This window comes from Drosophila pseudoobscura, chromosome 2 (genome assembly GCF_009870125.1).
Source record: "Drosophila pseudoobscura strain MV-25-SWS-2005 chromosome 2, UCI_Dpse_MV25, whole genome shotgun sequence".
Lineage (NCBI taxonomy): Eukaryota > Metazoa > Arthropoda > Insecta > Diptera > Drosophilidae > Drosophila > Drosophila pseudoobscura.
This window is the reverse complement of record NC_046679.1, coordinates 5,320,703-5,344,202: the sequence shown is the minus strand read 5'-3', so window position 1 is coordinate 5,344,202 and position 23,500 is coordinate 5,320,703. Positions and strand designations below refer to the sequence as shown.

Sequence of the window (23,500 nt, the reverse complement as noted above, 5' to 3'; positions counted from 1 at the left end):
TCAACCCTTGGGTCAGTTCTTTTAGGTCATTAAGCCTTTGGCCTTTTGATCTGTAGAAAATCCAGAAACTGAAGAGCTAAGTCCAGCCAATAAAATGTTTTTACAGCTAGTAAAGGCCGTTCTGGCAGCATATGCGTTGCCATAGAGGTATGCCCCTTTGCATCCAAAGAGGCCTTTCCATCAGGTTTTCGAGCAGTCTTAAGTCTCGTAATTCCAAGCACAAAAAGGCTTACTCCATCTCAGAGACGTCTGTCTTCAAAGAAATCTTTTGAGAAATCGAGAGCGTCCGCTTGTCCCGCCATAAATACTGGTTTTTCATAGACATTTTTTCGCTTAGCATAACCTATACAAAATCGTTTAATTTATGCTAAAAATCGTGATATAATAGCTCCTAAAACTGCAGTAAACTGAAACAGGAATCAGACATAAGTTTGCCACTATATTCCTTTTTCTACACAACACAATGCTGGCCAGTGTCTGTATTACTACTTTCTGATTGAGAACCATCTTATCCTTCATGTATCCCGTGTAGGCCTCAATTTTCCATCTCTGTTCCTTCAGTCGCAAGGAAAAGTTATGTGGTCCTCACCAGCACAGCCTCTTTGATCCAATATACCCTTGGCGGTAGCACCGAATTCCATAACAAATATCAATGCGATTTAAAAGGAATTCTCGATCTAATTGGGCATTGTCTGGCATGTCTTTTTTCTGTATAAAACTTGTCTTTAACAGCCTTTAAGGGACTGCAAAACGAAGGCCAACTGATTTGGTTTGAGTGCAGCAATTAATAAACCTCATAAATTATTAGTGCACTAATTGCACTACAAACTAATGCAAGTACACTGAAGGAAAGCCAGGATTGATCTATATTTAATACATCCCAAAACAATATACATAATTAAATATATCGTAACTAATTCTATATTGAGATCTTTCTCTATTCTTTTTTTTTCTTAAACTCATCCTCTTTCAATGCTTGCCTTATCGCTTCCTCTCAGTGTATTTGCATTGGAAATTCCGTTCAAATTCAAAGTTCAATTGTTGTTTTGAGGGGTCAACAACGTCTCTGTTTTGGTCATTAACTATTTCTCATATGCAAATGGTGTGTGTGTGTGAGAATTGATTTGTCCAAAAGCCGCCTCCTACCGCTGTGGCCCTGGCAAAATACTAATTGTCATTTGGAATTCAAGTACCATGCCATTTGTCAGTTTCCATCCCCTGTCGGCCAACTATTCCGGCTATGAGGTCTCTCTTTCCCAATTAAATTCGCTGAGAGTAGCAAACGGTTTGTTCATTTACCAGTTATGCGAATGCGAAATTGTTTCCTCAATTACCTGCCATTAACCTGTATTTACGGCACAACCACCCCACCCCCCCAACGTATTGTACCCTGTGGACTGTCCATCATTTCGTCGCTTTGAAGTTGCTTTGCATTGACATGTGGTCAGTTTTCCCCCAGCTGGAACTGTCACAATTCTTATTTGAGTCCGCACTGAACTGACAATTGCAGTTGGGTCGTCCTCATTCGGTCGGAGTATCGCTTTGATTATCGGTTTCTCTATTCATCTGTTGGGGTCTACGTCCCTCCGACTTGACGGGTCGGGTCTGAGCAAATGCTCACGCAAGTGCCTGACCACTTTTAATGACAATTTTTCAATCATGCTGTGATTTACCTTGTCAAGCAACCGTCCACGTTGCGTATGCGTAATGTATGTATGGTTTACTTCCGGTCTACCTTTCCTATAACTCCACAATGCGTAGGTCTCGTCTATCACAGCGGGGGGATTGGGGTTGGGGTTGGGGTTTGGTTGCTGTTCTTTTCTTAAAGGTATTTGCATTATTATAACGGTGCATTAATAGTACAAAAAGAATTCCCAAACTTGATTTTCTGTATTTAAACTTACCACCATAAACTATTTATTTGTAAATATTGAGTTAACAGATCCAAAAAGCATTTCTGTTAAGTTAACAGCGCTGAAAAGCTGTTCTGCAAAGTTAACATAACCGAAAAGCTTTTTCGTGCCGCCATCTATTGTCAGATGCGCGCAGTTCAAACTACCGTTATGACGTAGGAGTTATTTTCAAGCTTTCTACATATGTTTGTGTTTTTTCTCGGAATAACCCGGGGAAAGAAGGATCCCACGAATTTACGAGAATATATTTCTGCTGAAATTCAGTCAACAAAAATCTATATTTAAATACAAGCATTTCCCGCGAAAGGTCTACCGAGGCCCACAAATTAAAGGGCAATAAGACCCCATTCCCATCTACCTTTGCTCGGAGTTTATTTTCTAATATTGAAAGCTGAGTTTCAATTTCACCAACTTACAAAATATTTATATTAACTTTCTTCTGAAAACCTATTAAAAAAAGCAAAAGTTCACTTTTAAGGTATATTTTTGTATTTTTATAGTCTTGTTTTCCTTTTCTAGACAGATTATTTTAGATAAAAGTTGAACCTCAAAGTCGCTCTAACATATTGAACTGTCTAAAAAAAAATCCCGAAAATTTGCTAAATTTTGAACTTTTATTTAGCCAAGAAATGTCTTCTCGGCAAGACCCGTGCGGCAGAGGCTTAAGTTATTTCTCAAATCATATTTTAAGGGATATCAATGCCCAACAATTATCAGAAATGTGCATCAATCTGTGGCCTCAACTTTTGCTAAAAATCTTAGATTTAATTCCTTGGTTTTTTGCAAAAATCTCGAAAACGAATAGCTGCCCAAAATCGACCTCATTTTTTCCTTTTCACCACTTGCAATGTTCTTAAACACACTTCCTTAAATATTCATCTGTAAAATTGAAAAGTTCGCCAATCCAATCGATATCACTCTGAATTGCATATGCACATCGAAATGTAATTAAAAACGGATGAAACAGAAAACAGCTGCTGAAATCTGGTGCGGCACAGCATTCAGTGTGCTATCTCGTATCGGATGCATTTGACAAGCGCCACAGGACACAATTAGCGTCGAGTGGCCATCACGCTGCAGCAGCCATGATAACGAGGAGGGGGGAGGATGGCCAAGAAAAGTGGTTTAGTTGGCAACAGCAGTGTCGACGGGAATGACGCATATGGGTCACTATGTTTGGCCTTTGCAGGACGAGAATCCAGCTGCTGCAATTGCCAAAGCTACAGCCACAGCCGACGCCCACGCCCACGTCCCACGTCCCACCGAGGCACGAACATTTACTACGCCCAAGAGACCACTCCTCCTTTTTTTCCAAAAGAGAGCCTGGGAGAGTGAGAGAGAGCAAGCTGCAGCACCACAGCCATGGTGCTGACCTTGCCCTCTAAATAGAATTTTTCATCATTTCATTCGAGTGTTGTTTGCATTAAAATGGCGCCTGCTTAAACCGTTTTCCTCGCTCGATTTCCATATGGGTATTGGCAATTTCCGTGACACATTCAAGGAAAGCGAGCCAAGCCATGTATGCGAGGAATCCCAATCAAATTGTAATTAGTCAAGCCAGATGCGAATTACGAAAATATTTCGTATGAAATTTCGCGTAATTTGTTTGCCCAACGCTCGCCATTAAATGCAACGCAATAGTTTACTTACACACAACTTGATTTTGTAAAAACGGCGAATCGACTTCTATCAAACATTTCAGAGGCGTGGAAACATTCTGCGAAAAAAAGGGGGATCTAAACAGCATTCTTTGAGGAATGACAGCCTAGAGAAGATGTGTTCTCCAAAAATTAATGTCTTATCCCTTTGACTAGTTCTCAAAAACTTAATCGGTTTTTAGTAAACCTTTTAGACGTTTAATTTTCCAAATTAAATGTATAGATTTCTCTTATGAACTTTGACCCCCCTTTAGCAGCACTGCCCTGCATTTAATTTAGTTTCGAAGCCGAGAAATTTTATTACTCAGCTTTTTGTTGATGTGATGTCGATTACCGCATCTGCCACCGTATTGGGATTGGGGAAGAACACTGGAAGTCCATTACGAGTGTTTTAGTATCGTTTCACATATCGAATATGGAATACCCTCCTGAAGTCATCAATGCGCCTCATTGTTCTTAAGGGAATGATAATAAAAAGAGTTTCTTAAAACGATGCATGAGCTAATAATAAACTAAAATAAAAATTCAATGCTGTTGAGACTGTTTTCCATTGGGAAAAGAAATCCTAATAAATAACTCAAACGAGAGGTTTTTATTTAAGATTTAAAAGACTTTAAATTACTTTATAATTGCACAAATCTTTAAAGAAAACATATCTTAATATAGGAGGGAAAACCTTTTATGTAGATCCGATCAGTACCCTTTCAAAGGCCGAACGTGCCCTCTATTGCGTTATTATGATAAGAGTTTTGCCGCTTAGCCCACACATATTGTATTATTTTCTATAATTGGTAATTCTCTACATTTCACGCTTGATTGCATGGCATTTTCATTGCCATTGACGGCAAATTATATAATTCCAGAGGAGGGTAAGATGAGCCGGGGAACGTTCTGGCGTTTCTTGTCTTGCTTCCTCGTGGGTGCAATAACTGATGCAATGGGATGGAAAATTATGCATTCAAAAGTGTTCCCCAGGGACATAGAATTCTTTGCGATTCAGCTGGTAACATATTGAATTATTTTTCTTAATCTTAATACATTTTGAATTTTAGTTTAAAGAAAATATTTATTGTAGCTTTTCTTGATTTCGCAAGATTCTGAAATTCCAACTTTTCTTAAGCCGAAAATTTATTAAATTTTAGATAGTTCTTAAATTTTGTCATACTGATTAAATCCCGATTAAAATTAGGAACGAATTAAGATAAGATAATCCCAGACGTATGATTAATAATAATAACCTTATCTATAACCCAGTTTTTTTTTGTTTTACAACTTTTTCATCTACTTTTACATTGCTGATCCCAGATGGTTTTTATTTTTCTTTGTCTAAGAAATGCAGTCAGCTGCGCCATGTATCAGATTCTTTACGTCTCTTTGCCTCTTCCGTTCGTTCTTAATAATGTTTGACAAACACGAAGATGTGCCAGAAATGTGAAAAATAGCAGCGATAACGTTAAAATAAAGGCAAGAAAATGGAACGGAACGGAACGGCAAACAGATACTATAAAGCAGAGAAATTGCAGTTTATTGATTGTGTCCGTGTATTTGTGCTTTTGCATCTTTATCTGTAGTTGTGTCTGTGTGCGGCTGTACTGAAATACATACAGTTGACAACTGCCGACAGAAAATACATACTCGTCCACATACGAGCCTGTCCATGTACATAGAGCCAAGTACATAGCACACACACATGCATTTGGTGGCTGGCCTTGAACGTGAATTGCATTTGCGCACAAAAAATAAGAGTAAAACGAAAACTAAACGAAAAACAAGCAAACAACAAGATGCTCACTGAGCAGAAGAGAGTGGCTGGGGGGAGGGGAGAAGAAAGAGTGAGAGATAGATAGCCAGGGTGCGAGGGAGAGCCAGAGCCAGAGGTTTACTAAGCACGACGTCGCGTCGTCAAAGAAATGTGGCAAAGCGAAAAGTTTAAAGCAGCGCTGCAACTGCACTTCCCGTTCGCTCTCACTCTCCGACTCTGACGCTCTCTCTCTTTCCCTGTATGTGTTTGGTGCTCTCTCAATGACGCACACCACACCCTTTGTCCCAACTACAAAATTCAAAGCGTTCTCAAGGTTACTGCATACAGCTCTCTCCCTATATGTACATACATATGTGTATGTATTTTTCTCTACCCCTACGATCTCTGGCTCTATCCCCCTCCCACTCGCCCAGTGTATTGTGTGCTTGCACATTTCGGGTTTTGGCAGATATGGAAAAGTACCGAAAAGAATTCAATTTTCAATTGCAAGTGCCCACGCATCATCCGTATAGTTCTGACAAATCGCACCTGATCCCACACTCAGAGAAAAAAAGATCCCTTAATGACTCTACAGGAAGAAAAGGAAAATATTTATTATAAAGGTATTGAAAGCATAATTTTTTCCTAAAATACATATATTTTAAACATTAATGTTTTTTCAATATTTTCTGCATACTTTTGGGACAGTTCTGAGAGCAGTTTTATCACAACTTTTATGGCATGTTTAATACCTTTGAAAATTGTATATGGCCGATAAAAAAAGGGAACGTGGTCTGGTGTGATTCCTAATTCCTAATTCTATTTTTTAATTTAAGCAAGCTGATGGATCAAAAACAGTTTTGTTCGAAGAAATTTTTAAAAATTCTAAGTTGCCCATTTATTGATTAGTAAATCTGTAAGCTTTCATATTTCCCAGACAACGTATTTCAAGTACAAGAAGTGGGTCAGCTCTGCAATTTTCCCAGAGATATCTGCCTTCATCTTTCTATATACAAATTTGAACAGACCTTGGGAAATCGACCATACGCCGCCTTCTACAGAAGACAGCTTTGAGGCTTTGGGGGACAGCAATAAGTAAATTTATCAGCCCTTAACTTTCAATTCTTTAATCTGTGCTGACGCAAGACAATGCCAAATGCATCGACAGTAATAGGGTCAACACATACATACATAAAATCCACCCTGTAGCAGGCCCAAATGTCAAAGTTGAATGCACAAAACAAATGTAGATGGAAATGAAAAGGAAAACAGCAAATGAAATCGAAATGGGAATGGGAATGAGAATGGTAATGGCAATGGGAACGGGAAAGATTTGGCACTTGCTTGCTCGAGTGCAACAGCCAACATATGCTCGCCATTAGCCGCTGGGCCTGGCCGTTGCATAAACTACTCGCCTCTCTGTCCTGCACGCTTTCGCTATTCGTCTCCGTATCGTTCCCATACATGAAAGCGAAATTTGTGCTACATATTTCACAAATGTGGACGACTGCAGACAACACGTCGCAGCGCGATGATTCATCCCCGTCTGTGGAAGTGAGACGGCGAAAAAGCCACTGCCGCCGCCGCCTGGGCAAGAGGGAGAAAGAGAGAGAAAGCTTGCCTGGTCGTACGACACCCATATATAGAACCAATGCGGGAGGAGAGCTTGCCCTGCACTCCGCCTCAACCCCCGCACACACGACCAGATGCAAGAGCAAAAGCTTTCCGTGGCTCCCTCGCTCTCTCAGTTTCTGTTCGTTCCCTGTTCCCGTTCCATTCCAAAGCGTTTCGTTCAAGCTCACTCACACACACACGCACACAGGCTTTGAATCCTTGTGTAGCAGCATTATTTCAAGTTCACTGTCAAGGTCACCTACTCTTGTCATGCGCTGCGGCCGCTCACGTGAGAAGGGTAAGGGGCAAGGCAAATGTTGCAGCACCAGAAGCGGCCGCAGTGACAGAGCCAGGAACAGCAGGCGTTGCATGTCGTGTCGCCTACCTACACAGTGCTGGCTTAATGTATGTGCTCCTCCTACTCCCCTACACACACAAAATTTTGCACTTCCTCGCACTCTCTCCCTCTTTCTCTCTCTCTCTCTCTCTCTGTCTTTAGATGTATTGAGAGCTGCGCTTTCGATTCGCCAGCGCTTCAGTGTTTTCCCAAAGTATTGTGTATACAAAATTTATAATAGATATGACTCTCCGCCAAATACTCTCAAAATATATATATTTATACGCACATATGTATAGGTTCAATCTCAGAGCAAGTGCAAGTGTATGTACACTGTGTGTATGTATGTATGGATTTATGGATTCACTATAAATATTACCTATTCTACCGATATGTAAAGACAGTTTATGGCTTCGGAAAAAATTCTGACTGACCCGCACAGAGCTACGCTTTAGCTATTTTTGGTATCGCTTGATATTTTTAGCAGCTTTCGCGTGTTGTACATAGCGTATACTTAATTTCAATAATCTCACATAATTAAAGACCTTTTACCTATTCTTTTCCCGCTTTAAAGTTCAAATATTTAAAGAATTCTGTTAAATTAGAACGTTCTCCCTCATCCCACATTAGAAATAATAATTATATAACATTATCTAACTAGAATCTAACTAAATTACATTTGTGATAACTTTTAATTACATTTTACTACCCACAGTGATAATAAGATGGATGCCCACTTAGCTGGGCAGAAAAAGTGGCCGCATACGAGCGAGTGCCACTGTAAATGTGCAATCCCTGTATGTGTGGCAGCTGTATATGTGTGTAGGGGCTATGTGCTTTCAGCTGTGTTGGTGTGTATCTGTGTGTCTTAGTAAAGCGTTGCGATGCGCATGACATAAGATGCGCAGCAGCAGATGGGTAAATTATGAAAGTCCACCGCACACGGCATGCAATAACATCTGTTGCATATAGCCGAGGCAAGATATAGAACACACACACACACAGACACAAAAAAGAAAGAAAAAAACACGTGTGTATGTGAGTACTTGTCCATATAAGAATTTGTATGTACGTATGGATGTATCTACAATGTGCAAAGGCATGCAAACGTTGCAGTTAAGGCATTTAATTAAATTAAACAATTAAACAAACATGGCGGACTGTGCGCTCTCTCTCGCTCGCTATATACTTGCGCCCCCAAACAAATTCAATTAAGAAATTAAATTCGAAAACGAACAGCAAAACGTGGAAATCGTTTCACTGCAAAAAAGGTGATATAGCGCCAGAGATTGGGAAGGGTCTGGCCAGTCAGTAGAAAATTGCAGCACACGCACATTTGTCAATCGAAATCGCATGTCATGTCATATACTATATGCATGTAGACGGTATGCAAGTCTCTGTCAGATATAGATACAAATATCTGTATACTAAGGACAGTCGGTGAGCAAGCTGGGTAATGTAATCATTGTTGTTATGTGCTTCAAACGGCAGTTAGTCAATAAATGCGCTAATTATATACAATTCTATGCCCAGTCCCAGTCTCAGAACACGAATACGAACCCGAAAGCCCCATGCCCAACAGATACACACCATACAAACTGCATATACAGTAGTCACTCCATTACATGAACTTTTCAAAAGATTTTCAGAAAGAAAAAGAAACGAAATCGGTTCCTTTATCAGAATATAACTTATCGGTGGCAGAATTGTACCGTTTTAATCATGATTTAAGACTACATAGTCCCCATTAGAGCTCTCCATGAACAGGCAACCAAATCGATTCGGTATTCGCTTTATTTCGTCAGTTAGAATCTGCCCTGGAACTGAACGAAACAGGTGTTTCCGTCTGTACTATGTTGGATCCGAAAATTTCGGTTTTTTTTCTCGCTCACTTCCATTTGAAAACTTGGTATCTTTGTTTGTGGATCGCTTTAGGATCGCCCAATATACACTTTGAAAATGATAGTTTGCAGCTTGAAGATTCATTCCCTTTGTATCCCTTTTTAAGGGTTAAAATCTGATTGCCTTGTTTATCGAGGATCCACTGTATTGGGGCAGTATAGTAAATAAGGCGCGGTCAGGGTAGACTGCACAACTTAAATTGCAAGTACATCATGTCAGCAAAGGGAAAGAAAGAGAGAAGAATGCGAGTGCGAAAGGGGGAGGGATCAGATGAGGTTCTACATTGGTATAGGTCACAATAGAGAGCGAGAGAGAGAGAGGGAGCTTCCTTCTGGCCCACGCTCACCACTTACTGCACCCTCTCACTCTCGTCGACTTCACTTGCCACTCGCTTTTCTTCATTACATAACATCCTTGAACTTGAGCTCAGGTCCTCTTCCTCTTTTGACGAGTTGTGTCTTTATTTTGTTTTTGGGCTTTGGCAGTGGGACGGACGCGCCGCGCTCCTTTCTACCCATCTCCAAAGACTGTCTTCTCTCCCACCCCACGCTCTTTTGCTAGCCCTGTCTCGCTCTATTCATCTGTCCCCCTCTCTTTCCCGCCTGCAGTGCCAGCCCACACTTGTTCGTTTCATCTCTGTTTGTCGTGTCGTAGAGCTTTCGGCTCGACGCCACTGAGGCGGCGACTGCGACAGCTCTGCCACTTTCTGCTGGGCTGCGCGTTGGCATTGAAAGTCCGACAAGCGAGCTGCGAACAACGCTTCATTCCCAGCAGCCCAGCCAGCACCAAACAACCCCATCTGAAGAATTCTAACAAACAAAAAACACAAAAACAAAACAAAAATGTCCCAAACAATCATTTGGCTTGCTTAAAATTGGACACGCAAATGACATCAACAGGGAAATTGAATCCGAAATCAGCAAAATAAATAATTGCGAATTAATTGTGTTCAACTGACAAATAATAACATGAGAAGTGCCTGTCAAATATGCATGTACAAAATAAGTGGCAGTTTAAAAGGAATCTTTTTGAATTAAACAAATTATATCTCGTTCGAAATCAACTTAATTTGAAGTGCATTTATTTGTGTGTTTGCGGAAGAAATACAAATGCAAAACAAAATTCCAACCATGTTGATTACGTGCCCCAAAACATGTGAGTTCTTGTTATATAAAGAAAGAAACAACAACAAAGATACGAAATACTTGTACAAATAAGGGAAATGTCTGTGAAAAATGAAATGGAAAAGGAACAAAAATTGCATCATCAAAGTGGAATGGAATGGGGGGTAACTGCCATTGCATCTGCTGATCAAAGGTAAGCCTTAGACACACATATAGAAAAATCTAGAAAATATAAATACGCCAAAATCCCATTGTTATCTACATAAATTCATTGGAAATTAAATTTTGTTTGGGGAATTCCCTTCACTTGAATATTGCTGAACGAAGATTAGAACATAACATGCGATAATTTTATAGCATATGAGAAATACATTTGTATATCTGTATGCACATATATCGAAGCACACACGTGACTGCAAAAATAAATACGTAAATATGTACGAGTAAAGGAACAGGACTGGGAAAGCAGTAGCTTTACTGCGTCTTCGTTTTGCTTTGAGTTTTCGTCTGGTTAGGGACTAAGAAAAGTAGATAAATCGTATCTCTCAGAGTGATATTGCCAAACCCTCTAGTACCTTTACTCTAGTCAGAACGTGGTTATTTCCTGCCAGGATCCTGCTCTGGTCAGATCTCATATGTTTTGTGAAATTTTGTTTTGTTTCGGCGCAACAAAAACAGGAATTCGGGAAAAGCAAAAGTCATCACACACCCACACGTAAACGCAGAGATAAAAGTTTGCCAGAAAGGGATGGGAGAGAGGCTATAGAAAAGGAGAGAAGAGAACTCATTTTCGTCAAGAAAAAAAAAGGCAGAAACAAATGTGCAACGTATACAGAGGCAAGCATGAGGCAAAAAAAAGAACGTGGAGAATAATGAATGAAAGAATGGTAGAGGAAGCAACAGCAATACAGAGCAAGAGAGACAGAGAGCAAGGCAGAGAGAGGGAAAGAGAGCCAATTGAAGGCCATCAGGCCGAGCGTCGTCATGTGGTTTGAGTGTAGGCAACATCGGTGTGTGGGGCAGTAGGGCAACCCAAAAGGTGGCAAGCAAAAGCGAAACAGCAACAGGAACAGCGGGATACAGCAAAGCCAGAGCAAAATCAAAGAATCAGGAACAGGAAAATGTGAAAAAAAAACTTGACGAAACTGAAGCAGCGTCGAAAAGAGAGACAGAGAGAGAGAGAGCGAGAGAGCGGCGCTCAAAAGCCAAACTAGAAAGATAGAAAAGAAACTCTGCCGGCGCGCCGTTAGCGACTGCGCTCGCAGCAGAGAACGGACAGAACAGCGCGAGAACTTTCCATGCGGCCTGACAGACATTGCAGCGGCACCTTCAACCGATCGCAGGCCCACAAACACACGACCCTCCATGATGGTACATTAAATAATACTACGCGTTCCGTGTTTTGCCTGTGACGCATCAATATCCTGAAGGAATACAGTAGAATACAACCCCCCAGTTAACTGAAAACAAAGTGTTTGACAAAGAAAAAAAGACATAAAAGCAGGAGCGGAACCAACCGGAGAGTAAATGAGAGAAATGTGAGTAAACGAAATTGCGTCGTAGTTAACATTTTTTCGACGGCGTCATCGAACGTTCCGTTCCGTTCCCTCGCCTCCCCGGCTCAACCATCACGAAAAATGTTGTTTTGATTGCGGAAAATACAGTCAACAATTGCGAAGAGCAAAGTTGGCAAGCACACACACACACACACACTGACACTCCCCCCACCCACAATATGGCTCAGGCCAGTTTTCTCCCAATCTTGTGTGTTTCTTTTTTTTGCACCGGAATTTGCAGAAATATCAACATTTATTTATAACATAAACAACACACGAATTAAGAATTAAGAAAAATAAAGAGAAAAAAAACCAACACGAAACAAGCAAAAGAAATCGCGAAAAAAGCTTATAAACAGTTCCGTTTACTTCAAAACAAAACAAAAAAAAAGAACATTTGGAATTTGGCAAAAGGGAATTATGATTCTCAGGAAATTTGCGCGAAATTCGAATGATGTGTCTGTGTGTGTGTGTGTGTTGCCATTAAGTTTGGCAGTTTTTTCAACTTGTTTATTAGACGTTCTACACACTCCATCACTCACTCCACGCCACTCGAAATTTCAGTGGAAATATCAAGAGCGACACTTAGGACTAATGGCATTTAATGGAAATGGAACATTCGATAAATGCAAAAATATCATCAATATTTCTACAAGCTCTCATCTGTGTACATTTAAGAGACTTTAAAGTTCCAATGCATTGATTATATCAATCAATGGATTCATCTATCTGTCGATCTATTTACCAATTTATTTCGTCAGCTTATGAGATATTCATTCAGTTATGCATATGAATCTTTGCTTATTCAGAGAACCGTTGTCAACTTTAGAGCTTTACGACCGCTCGGGCCGTTAATTTCCCATTGCCTCACGTGTCAGAGGGAAGATCAAAGCCGCAATATTCATGCTCACACACAGATGTAAATGAATATGCATGACGGAGCGTGTGTGTGTGTATGCATATGCATCTTTGAACGTGTATTATCTGCGAGCACACGATCAGCTGAATGCGGTAAACAATTCCGTGAAATTCTACACTGCAATTCACTCAAAAATGCATACCACAAAGTATTGCAATGCCATACCTGGCAGACCGCAGGGCTTAGATACAAAAGAAAACAATAATATATACCCTTTCAGAGGTTATTTTCGCTGTGGCTGTGTGAGTGGGATTTCGAAATTCGTTTACGTAAGTTTCGCCCCATCTTCACAGAACCCCCCACACATCGAGAGAATGAGAATACTCATTACGGAAGCTGGAGAACGGGGTTGGGCTAGGAAAAGTCATCTTCATGGAAAACTAACGCTTTAATTACCAAGAGTGGCGTCATCTTTGTGTGTGTGTGTATGGGATGGTTGGGTGGCGGTCTATAAATAAGGTTAGAGGAAGCTGATGTGTCCGCCCAGGTGTTCGTTCTATTACGTATGCATCGCATAAGCTGCACTTCCCAAAATGTCAGTAAAGGTATCGGCGGTATTGAGAGCGAGATAGAGATAGAGATAGAGAGAACAGACAAACGCAAATGGCAAAAATAAAAGCTCTTTCGGTCTGTCGCAGTCGGCGTAAGCATCGTATCGCATCGCATCGCGTGCTTTCAGTGTGTCGGCTTCGTCGTGCGCTCTCTGCCGTATCTGTGTGAGTGTGTATGTATGAGTGTGTGCCTGCCTCTGTGTCTGTGTATCTGTGTTTCAAGTTCAAGGTTAAGATACTAGTTGTACATACAGACCGACCGACCGACCGACCGGCCAGGCCAGCCTCTTGCACAACGCCAAAGAGCGAAAGAGAGAGCGAGATGGTCATACATAGCTGCCATAGTGCTGTGCTGTACCTGCATGTGTGTGTGTGTGGGAAACCAGTTTGGCACGTTTCTTTGCGAGAGCGAGATGGCCTCACGTTTTCGTTTCGTTTCGTTGCGAGAAACCAGCCGAAACAGCCGAGCCGCCACCGTCAAACAAAGAGGAAGCAAAAACAGAGGCAAAGCCAAAAGCAAAAGCAAAACCAAAAACCAAAACGAGACCGCGTCAAACATCAAATGAAAACAGTCGGATGGGCTGAGGGGCGAGCGGGAGGGGAGGGGGTGCCGGGCAAACATTGCACAAAGAATGTGGAGAGGCCCTCTCTGATATGGCTATCTCGCTCTGGCAGGCAGATAAAAGCACACAAAAACGTTCTTGCACCACACGCTTTGCCACACTTATTCGCACTTATTGCTCTATGCGTTTTGTTTTGCCTTTCAGTTTTATTATCTTTCGCTCACACAGAGACCCACACATGCACACATATCTATCTATCTGTACATATACATACATATGTACATACGAGCGACGAGCTTTAATTGAATTGATGTTGATGATTACGCTGAGTGGCGACTGCAATCGTTCCCGTGTGGGTACGTACCCCCTCACACACCCCCACACCACGCTGACCAGTCCAACTACCTGCCAAAGCAAAACGAGAATTTCTGTGGGCCATTTAATTAATCCGCTCCTTGTTCCAAAGCTAATGGAAACAGCAGATAAAAACATGGATCACCCCACAACTGGTCCCGAACCCCTCACCCCCAAGCCAAACAAGAAATCCGAAAATCGATGGCACTTGAATAGTCAAATATAAGCGTATGTAATTCTTTAAAGGGTGTCCAGAACAACCTACAAGTCCCTTAAATATTAAATCTGTTAAAAAGTATTATTCTAAATTTATTTCATAATAGAATTGCTTCTATTTCTTATATAGTTTCCGATTTCTGTACTGTACTAGCCACATCTTAAGAGTATTTCTGTAAAAATGTTTAATATTCTGTTCTATTTTGGATTTATATTATTGTATACGTATGTATGTGCATATTTTATGCACTGCTATAAATTTTCCACTGCCAAGTGCTGGCCATGTTTTATGGCCACATAACACATTTAACTCATTGCCCCCCGCATTTTTGTTCATACTAGTTCCGAGTTCGTTGCACTAGTCTCAACGACCCGAACGGCGACCGTGTGCAATGCAATGCACTCGATAAGGCCTTGGGAGCGGGTGAATTTCATGCAAAAATACTAGAAAATGAAATGCGATTTTTCACGCTGATTTATTCACTAGGGTGATTCACTACTAATATATCTGCCAGTGAGTAGTTCCAATCTAAACACAATTATAGCATTACAACATCAATCAAACAATCGCTTTGCTCCCTAGACCTCTACAATATCGACCATAACTTGGGTTATGCCACGCCACACGGGGCTGCCGACAGTCAGCTGAAGCATGTAGGATCCGGTGGGAAAGGGCGTCTTCTCCAGCATGGCATCATTCAGTACCATATTTGAGACAATAATATCATTCTGACAGCAAATAAAAATTAATACGGGGAATTATTTGAAGTTCTTTACTCACATTGTAGGGGCAGGTATGGTTCAGATTAGAGAAGCCCGAAATTTGGCTATGAGCTATGGCAAACCAGGGATAGCGTTTCGAGTGCTTCATAAACTCACAAAAGTCCACGGTAATATTGTAAAGAAATGGCCGGAAGCCATTGAATCTCCGAAAAAGGCTTGCGTTTACCTAGAATTATGAGCTCCAATTATAGTTTGCTTCTCGTTTTCGCTATTGATTCACTCACCAGGACTTTCTTCACTGGCAATTGGTGGATCTTAACGTATATGTTGATGGCCACCAGGCCACGTCCAACTACCTTCAATTCGCACTGCGTAAACTCACAAAATGTTTTGTCATAGCATTGGCACTTGATGTTGGTCGCCTTGAACAGGCCCTGTGTGTTTTGTACAATAAGGATTAAGACCACAACTACTGCCACTCTGCCGAGTGTTTTCGGTGAAGTATTCATATTTCTAGCTCTATCTGTTGACTGTTTTCCAGAGTTCTCACAGAGTGACATTAAATTGATTTTCGAGGCGAAGTAATCAGCATCAATGCGGAACCTCATTAATAAAATGGTGGCTACATAAATCACTGATTGAATATCTAACAATGCATTACCATTCATCGCAATCGGATTATAGTTAATGTGGCGCTCTGTGGCACCTATAGATCCACGCGGAGCCCAAACGATAGCTGATGCTAGGTGCTGATGATGTACACGAGTTTTATTTAAAACAATTGGATTTAGGAAACTGTGACAAAATGGGGTCAAAGTTTATATAAGTAGGAATGGGACATAGAACAGAGCAAAAAGCATTGGTTTTTCGAAAGGCAGGTCCAAGTTGTGTAATATCTATTGCAAATACTTTTTGTGTTAAATATTCTTTTCTTTTCATTTTTCTATTATTTTTAAGATGTTTATCTTTTGTTTGTTTACGGGTGGAGAGGGAGAGTTGGAAAGCATGAAAAATAGGATTATCTACTTCACGTATGTTTCCACCTACCATATACCATATTAGATACCTATAAAGCCTATTAAACTATGAATGACCTACGTGACGTCTAATTCTGTGGTGGTAATGGAATCGAGAGTTTCTTTTCGTTAACTTTGTCTAAAGAAGGGTGAGGAGGTTAATCCCGATTCAGAGTCAGTTTAATGATTTCCCCATCCCATTTATGAGCCATAAATATTTGGTCATCGAAATATTCCTTAAATCTACGCCCCCATACAAAACACAAAATTCAAAAATATTTTTTTGTAAATAGCCAGCTCCTGGCAATCGATAATGTTGGCCTGCTTGTGATGCTCAACAAAAATCCCTTTATTTATTTTTAGTTCGCGGCACTGCGTCAGCATGGAAATTTAATTAGCGACAGTTCAGTGCAGCTGAGCGGAGACAGGGGCCAGGCTCAATCAGCATTCCCGCAAGCGGGACGCCACGCTGGGTGGAGAGGGCGGAGGAGCACAAGAAACAAATTTTGTTGATTTTTGCATGACGACAGCAAAAAGCAAGCGACGAGAAAACAATCGAAGTGCACCACGGACCCACACTGCAACTGAGTTTGTTCGTGCGAGTGTGTGTGTGTGTGTGTGTGTGAGAGAGGGAGAGCGCGAGCGGACAAACAAATATGGCGCAGTCATGCGCACTCTCTGAGAAACTTGAACTTGAAAACCGGCAAACCGAGAGAGGGAGAAGCAGCCAGAGTGAGAGAGCAGAGCAGAGCAGAGCAGGTATGTATGTATGTGAATGTGATTGATTAAGTTCAACAAAAACAAATGAAAGCAAGCCACCAGCTGAGCGAGAGAGAGAGATAAAGGGAGAGAGCTGGCTGGAGCTTTGGCTCTGCACAGCTTTTGCGTGGGCGACTTAACGACACAGCGCGCTGCTCCGCAGTCAGCGTCGGCGTCGGCATCGCTGTCGACGGCAGCCAACTGTTTGCTTTTTACTGCTGCTCTTGGCCTCCAACTGCTGCCACTGCCGCCCGACTGTCGAATACTGTTGCATACTTTCGGGATACGACGGCTGGTGACCAAAACAGTACACCTGTGCGAGCCCACGCCCACACCCAGCTCTACGCTCCACCCAGCTCGCCCCCACAGGCATTCAGGCTGCAGCTTCCGGATGCTGGCCGAGTGGCTTCCTTGCTGGCGCACGGGAACGGGCATACCATTCAGTGACGGGCATGCCTCCGATGAGGTCAGCCACAGTTCCGAGATTAAGTATGCGCCCAGTGCGCCCTTTTGTTCGAGTGAGTGTGACCGTGTCCAAGTTCATTTTAAAGGCGCGTCGCCTAAATACCTGAATCAGGTGTGGAAAATTGATTAGCGAAGCCCGAGAATAAACACCACCAGCAATGCGCCCCGTGTGGCGCGCGTGTATTTGTGTGTGGGAGGCGGGAGGTGGGAGTGTGAGCATAAAATCCGTGTGACGCACGTTTTGGTGGCAAGCATATGGCAATTAGATTTCAATAATTAAGCAGTTGAGTTTTACAGGGAAAAGGCACCCACACATGCAAGCAGAACACGCACCCACAGAAAGAGACAGGGAGACCCTTTGCCTTGCAGTTTTCTCTTTTGGAATATGCAACTTACGTACATATATCCTGGATTGTTTGGTATTCTTGAGCCTTGACCTTTCCACGCCCGTGCAGCAATCTGCGTAGGCAGCTCATACACACACACACACACATCGACTGGCACATATACAATAGGTACATATATAGAACATCCCACAAGTCGGCTGGCAGCTGTTGGGCCCGAGCGCACGGAATAGGTCCGAAACGGACCAAAACAGTGGTCGACCGATGGAAAGAATGCAAAAAATATACATAATAAATAAATGCATAAGGAATAAATATAACATGTAGTGTTTAGAGGTCGTGTATCGATTAATTTGCATATTTTTGCTGAGCTTGCAGATATTTTTAATTAGAATTCATCAATACGGTGCTAAGGGATTATATGCATTTTTATTCCCTTAAAAGGGCTCCAAAAGTCCCAAGTTTTAGTTTCAAAATATTGTGAAATATGAGTCGCAGATGAAGATCAGCTAGAAATGGTGAAATTCAATGCAATGGCAATTATTGGAAATGCATAAAGTATTTTAGTATAGGAAGTGCCCGAAACAGCTTGGACTGCAGCCACATACATCGAGAGGGAGGAGCGAGCGAGCGGGCGAGCGAAATAGTTTGTGTCCGTGCTGAGCTTTCAGCTGAAAGCTCTTCCGTGTCTCGTGTCTCTGTGCAACTGCCGTTGGGATACACCCTGTGCTCGCTTTGAATATGGTGCAAGCAAGTGAACACAGCTGGTGGTATCCAATGGCCGTTCTGCAACAATGCAACATCAGCAACAACAACAACAACAGCAACGAGAACAACAACAATTACAGGGTGAGTCATGCCACAGTTAAACATTCCGTTTATTCTTTCTTTTATTTTTGTGTTGAAATAACATTTCGTTTCGCAAGTCCAATTTATCAACAGTTTTTCAGTTCTTTTACTTTGTAACGAACTTTGATTTTGCCATACTAAAAATGAAAATTTCCTTAGCCATAAGCTTCAGTTGGATTCATTTAAAAAAAACCCCCTTAAAGAAAAACAAACAAAAGATAAATTGGAATTTGAGTAAAATAATCTTAAGAGTTTAAGCATCGTTTTAGAAAATAATCAGTGAGAGAAAACAAAAATTGCATATGATTCTATTCAGCATTTTCTTGATATCCATACAAAATATTTCATTTCGTTTCGAATTTGATTTACATTTACATTTGATTTGACTGCTTTTCCCCCTCTTATACCCCCTCGCCCTGCACACACAAACTTGCAGCGCTCATCCATCCATCAGGCGGGGGGAGGTGGGGGTGCGGACATGCAACGCAACGCTCTGAAAACGCCTGAAAACATTAATTATGCCACACACACACCGAACAGCAACCCGTCCGTAGTAATGAGTGAAATTTACAAAGCAGCGAAATCTCTGGCAGAAACAATTAAAAAGATTTTCATGCTGCAAATTGATTTGGTTTGTTATTTATATTTATCTCTCTATTCCCCCCCCCTACAATCCCCCCATCCCCCGCTGCCACGGGTTTTCTCCCAATCCAATCGCCTGGCGTGGCTGCAACAAATGCTGCAAAATGAAAACCATTTGGTTTGGCATTTTCTATTTCGTTTCGCTTTGCCTTTTTGGCTCACTGACAATCTTCGGATTGAGGGGTGTGGGGTGAGGGGTGTGGGGTGAGGGGTGGGTGCCACGGTGTGAATTGGCCATCCACGAGTGGGTTCTGGGCTCTGGCTCTGGCTGTGCCCAAGGCAAAGGCATGCTCTGGTGACATTATTTCGACATTTGTTGCAGCCACTTTTGTCACTTTGCATTTCAAATGACCGTCAATTATCCTTTGTCGACACTCTCCCTCTAGTATCGCTCTCCCATCGCTCTGTCTCTGTCCGTCCCCACCTCTGGCTGGGACCCCATGAGGTCAAGGAAAACGAAATTGATTTTCTTTCTGCTCGAACACGTTTCTTCTTTGTACAAAAGTACAAATACAATTTCTTTTCTTTTTCACGTTATGCAACCGCTTTGGTTTTTGTCATTGCAATGCGTCCTTTTTTTTCGACACCACTAAAAAGAGATGGGAAATCAAACGATTGTCATCCCATCGACTGGTGTGCATTCTATTCGACGCAGTTCCGTGGCTGTTCCAGTCGATGGATGACCTCATGACAAGTCTATGATGAATTACGCTGTTCATTCGCGTATAAAATAATGCCATCAAATTCAATAAAAAAAAACTATAACTTACGCAATCGCATGAAATATGTAGGTAACAAGTTCCAGCTAAAAGTTAAAGCTAGCTGCTATTCTTAGAAACGTGAGAGAACCAGATAAAATCAATATCCCATGAAAGAACCAAAGGTTAACATATTATTTATTCATTTGTGGTTGGGAGATTGAAACTCTTTTATAGATAATATATACTATATTTATTTTATACTCTTACTCTACGTTAACGATTAAAGTCCAGGATTTGATTGGTAATCATACAGAGGAACTATCTGGCAAACATCTGTGGATCTTTATAGGAACAAAAAAATTGATTTTTTAAGAAGAAGGGGGGATCCCCCAGTTAGCAGACTATTCTTTTTTAAAGGTTCTTGGAACAGAGGTTACTTGTATTTGGGTTCTCTATTCGTTGGAAAACCTACTTTTCAAGTTGCTTATTTTGTAAAACTTTATCTATAATTCTATTGGGTATTTTTAGCGGTCTCCGCGTTGGTTCGCCTTAAATCATTTAACACACAAATGTGTCAGATTAAATTTGTGTCGAAATTATAACAGTAACAGGGGAAACGGGAGAACGGGGCAGGGAGGGGGACACTAATCACACGAAAGGCTTCGGGCCATGCATGATGCATGACAAGATTAACAATTGCGATACCAGCTGGGTCGGGCTGGCCTGGCCTCAAACAAAATAATCGCGGTGGAAAACTGAATTTTCAATTTAAGGTTGACCTTAGAGCAAAATTTGATCGATAATTTCGCATAATTGGGGGGCTCTCACGGAAAAAAATACAAAACTGTGACATGCACAAAAAGAGAGAGAGAGGGAGAGAGAGAGAAATACATACATACATACCGAGACCTTGAACATTAACGCCCAATGCAAGCTGCAACTGCGACATGAGAGATACTCGTAGGTGTGAGGGAGATGCAGGCACAGGCACAGGCCCACTCGGAGCTTGTGCGAGAGCGATAGATAAAAGGAGAGACAGCGCCAGGGTGAGTGAGTGAGTGAGTGCAGTGACAAAAGCTTTGCCACCAAAAGCACGCTCTCTCCCTATCTTTGCGTGTCGTGTCGTGTCGCCGAGTGTTAGCTTTCGAACGGAACCGAACCGAGCAGCTGACAGTTGAGCTTCAGCATTAGACCAAGTAGTTTGACTTTTTAGTTTTTCGAAACGAAACGCGAAACGAAATGAAAAGTTTGCCGACAAGTGTGCGTGTTCGTGTACGTGTGTTCGTGTGTGCGTGTGCTTGTCCATGTGCCTGTGTGTGTTGCTGTTGTGGCAGCTGCTGCATTTGCAGGCGTTGCAGCGAGAGAAGACCGTACAGAAATAAATTCCGCCCTGCATTTAGTATATTTCACCTTAGAGCGTCTTTGGTCGGCCACACACACACACACACACACAAACCCCCTCGCACACACACAACAAACATACACACGCGCTGCAAGTTTCTTTCATTCACGTCCGCGTGGCCATCAAAACGGAAAGCATTGTCGGTTCGCGTCGCGCTGCATCGTTCGGCTAAAAGAAAATCGGCCTAAAATTGTAACAGTTTTCCTTTGCAACGAAACGCCAAAAACACGCTGCAGTCGCTGCTGCAGTCGACGCTGGCGTCGTCGCCGTCGCCTTCTCTGCCGCTGACGCTGCCGCTGACGATGTGAGGCCAGCCGCTGGCTGCGGCCGCTGTCGGCTGCTTGCCTGCACCCGGTCAGCGTCAGTGTTCATTTCCCCATCGAGTCGGCCACACACGGGCAGGAGGCGTCCAACTGAGGCGCAGGTGGCCAGCGGCAGGTGTGGACGTACGTAGGACAGAGGCATCCGACAGTCAGTTGTGGATTTCGTTGCGGATTTGCCGGATTCGAGCACGGATTTCGAGGCAGTGGCGGCTCCAGTGGCTCCCACAGCTGTTTTGTTTCCCCCCCCCCATCCAGTCCAGCCACAGTTTTCGTTTTGAGTTTTCCCCGCAAGTGTTTTCTTTGTGTTTGTTTCGCTCGTTGTGGATTGCATGGGATTGCATAAACAACAGCAACATTTGGGCCTTCGTATACGTAACATTATTTGAGTTCAATTCGTAAAGCAACGGCACGGCACATCTGCACTGCAATTGCATTATAATTTGTTGTTTTAGTACTTCCCTGGGGATTATGCAATTGCACACTGGCAACTGCAACAACAACAACAACAACACAGTTGTTGGAGAGACACCCTGTAATTGCCACGGTACGAAACAATGCCAATGCAATGTGAACAATTTTACGGGACCCACACACTCCGTAACAGATACAGATACAGATACAAATAGCTCTCAAACACACACTATAGTGTTCGGCGTCTGGCCTGGCAATTTGTTTAAAACAATCAGCGGCCACTGTGCGGGGCGGCCTTCCCTCTCTTTCACACCGCACGTAGTGTTGCCCTCTTCTCGCTTGCTGAATGTTTTAAATTTAGTTTTTCTGCACTTGCTTGTAACCCAAATTTTCCTTTTTGGTGGCATATCCATTCGAATCTTATATAAGATGCAGGCAACATTTTGCTCAAACAATGTCAGGCACTGGGTTGGCAGAGAAAGGGTTACAGGGTCACAGAGGGGGAGGGGAGAGAGAGAGAGAGAGACGACGACAGAGTACACCTGAAGTTAATTGCACAAAAAAATCGGATTTAATTCCCCAAGTGAAGCGGAATCTTGGCTCAATTAAAGCCCAGCTTTGGCAGGCGGCGGCACCACATGAAAGGCACAACAGAAATACATACAGGCGATAAACTAACAATTTTAGTATGGCAGAAAGAGAGAGACAGCAAAGACGAGCAGCACTTGCAATTTGAGAGATTTCAAAGCAACAAAAACAATACCCACACAAACGTAATCACTTGACCTTGCACGGTTTTTGCAATACAAACAAAATATACATATACAGATATATGTGTATCGCATAGATACAATTCAAGCATGTGTAGAGGTAACAGCCAATTGCAATATTTTCGTGTAAAAATAACGAACAGAATAGAACAGAACAGAGCAGACTTTTATATAAGGCCCCACACACACACACACACACATACTAGGGGAGAGACTGTGCCGCTGTGTGGGTGTGTATCTGTGTGGGTGATGAAATAACTGCAATGCCTCCGCCATGAGGTCGATTTTTGTTGGCTTTTCACACACATACGTGTGTGTATATATAGAGGCAACACACACTCACTCTGATATGTGGGGTGTGTGGGGGGGCGGATGACTGAAAAATGCATTTGACACAGAAAACAGAGCACAGAGCAGCAAACACACAAACATATATCGAACAGATAATGACACAGCCCAGGCTGATTCAGATATTATCCTAAATAATACACCATCTGACATATATAACATGATTCATGGACCGCTGATTGATTTGAGGCCCAAGAGGGGCCCACAAAACCAGTTTGAAGGCCTTCAACTTCAAGCTAAAAAACCCATAGAAAAACCACTTTGATACAAGAGAAATCTGCGTAAAAGTGTGTTCCAAA

At 42.2% G+C, this 23,500-nt stretch overlaps 1 protein-coding gene across 1 annotated transcript; it reads right to left on the bottom strand.

The window, feature by feature from the left end:
• Positions 1 to 15,172: 15,172 nt before the first annotated feature.
• LOC6896908 (uncharacterized) lies at positions 15,173 to 16,004 on the bottom strand. Its single transcript, XM_033377199.1, has 2 exons — positions 15,456 to 16,004; positions 15,173 to 15,397 (listed from the first exon to the last, which is right to left on the bottom strand). Exons 1-2 carry the CDS (start codon positions 15,837 to 15,839, stop codon positions 15,173 to 15,175), a joined length of 609 nt encoding a protein of 202 aa, XP_033233090.1. The 5' UTR covers positions 15,840 to 16,004.
• Positions 16,005 to 23,500: the final 7,496 nt, after the last annotated feature.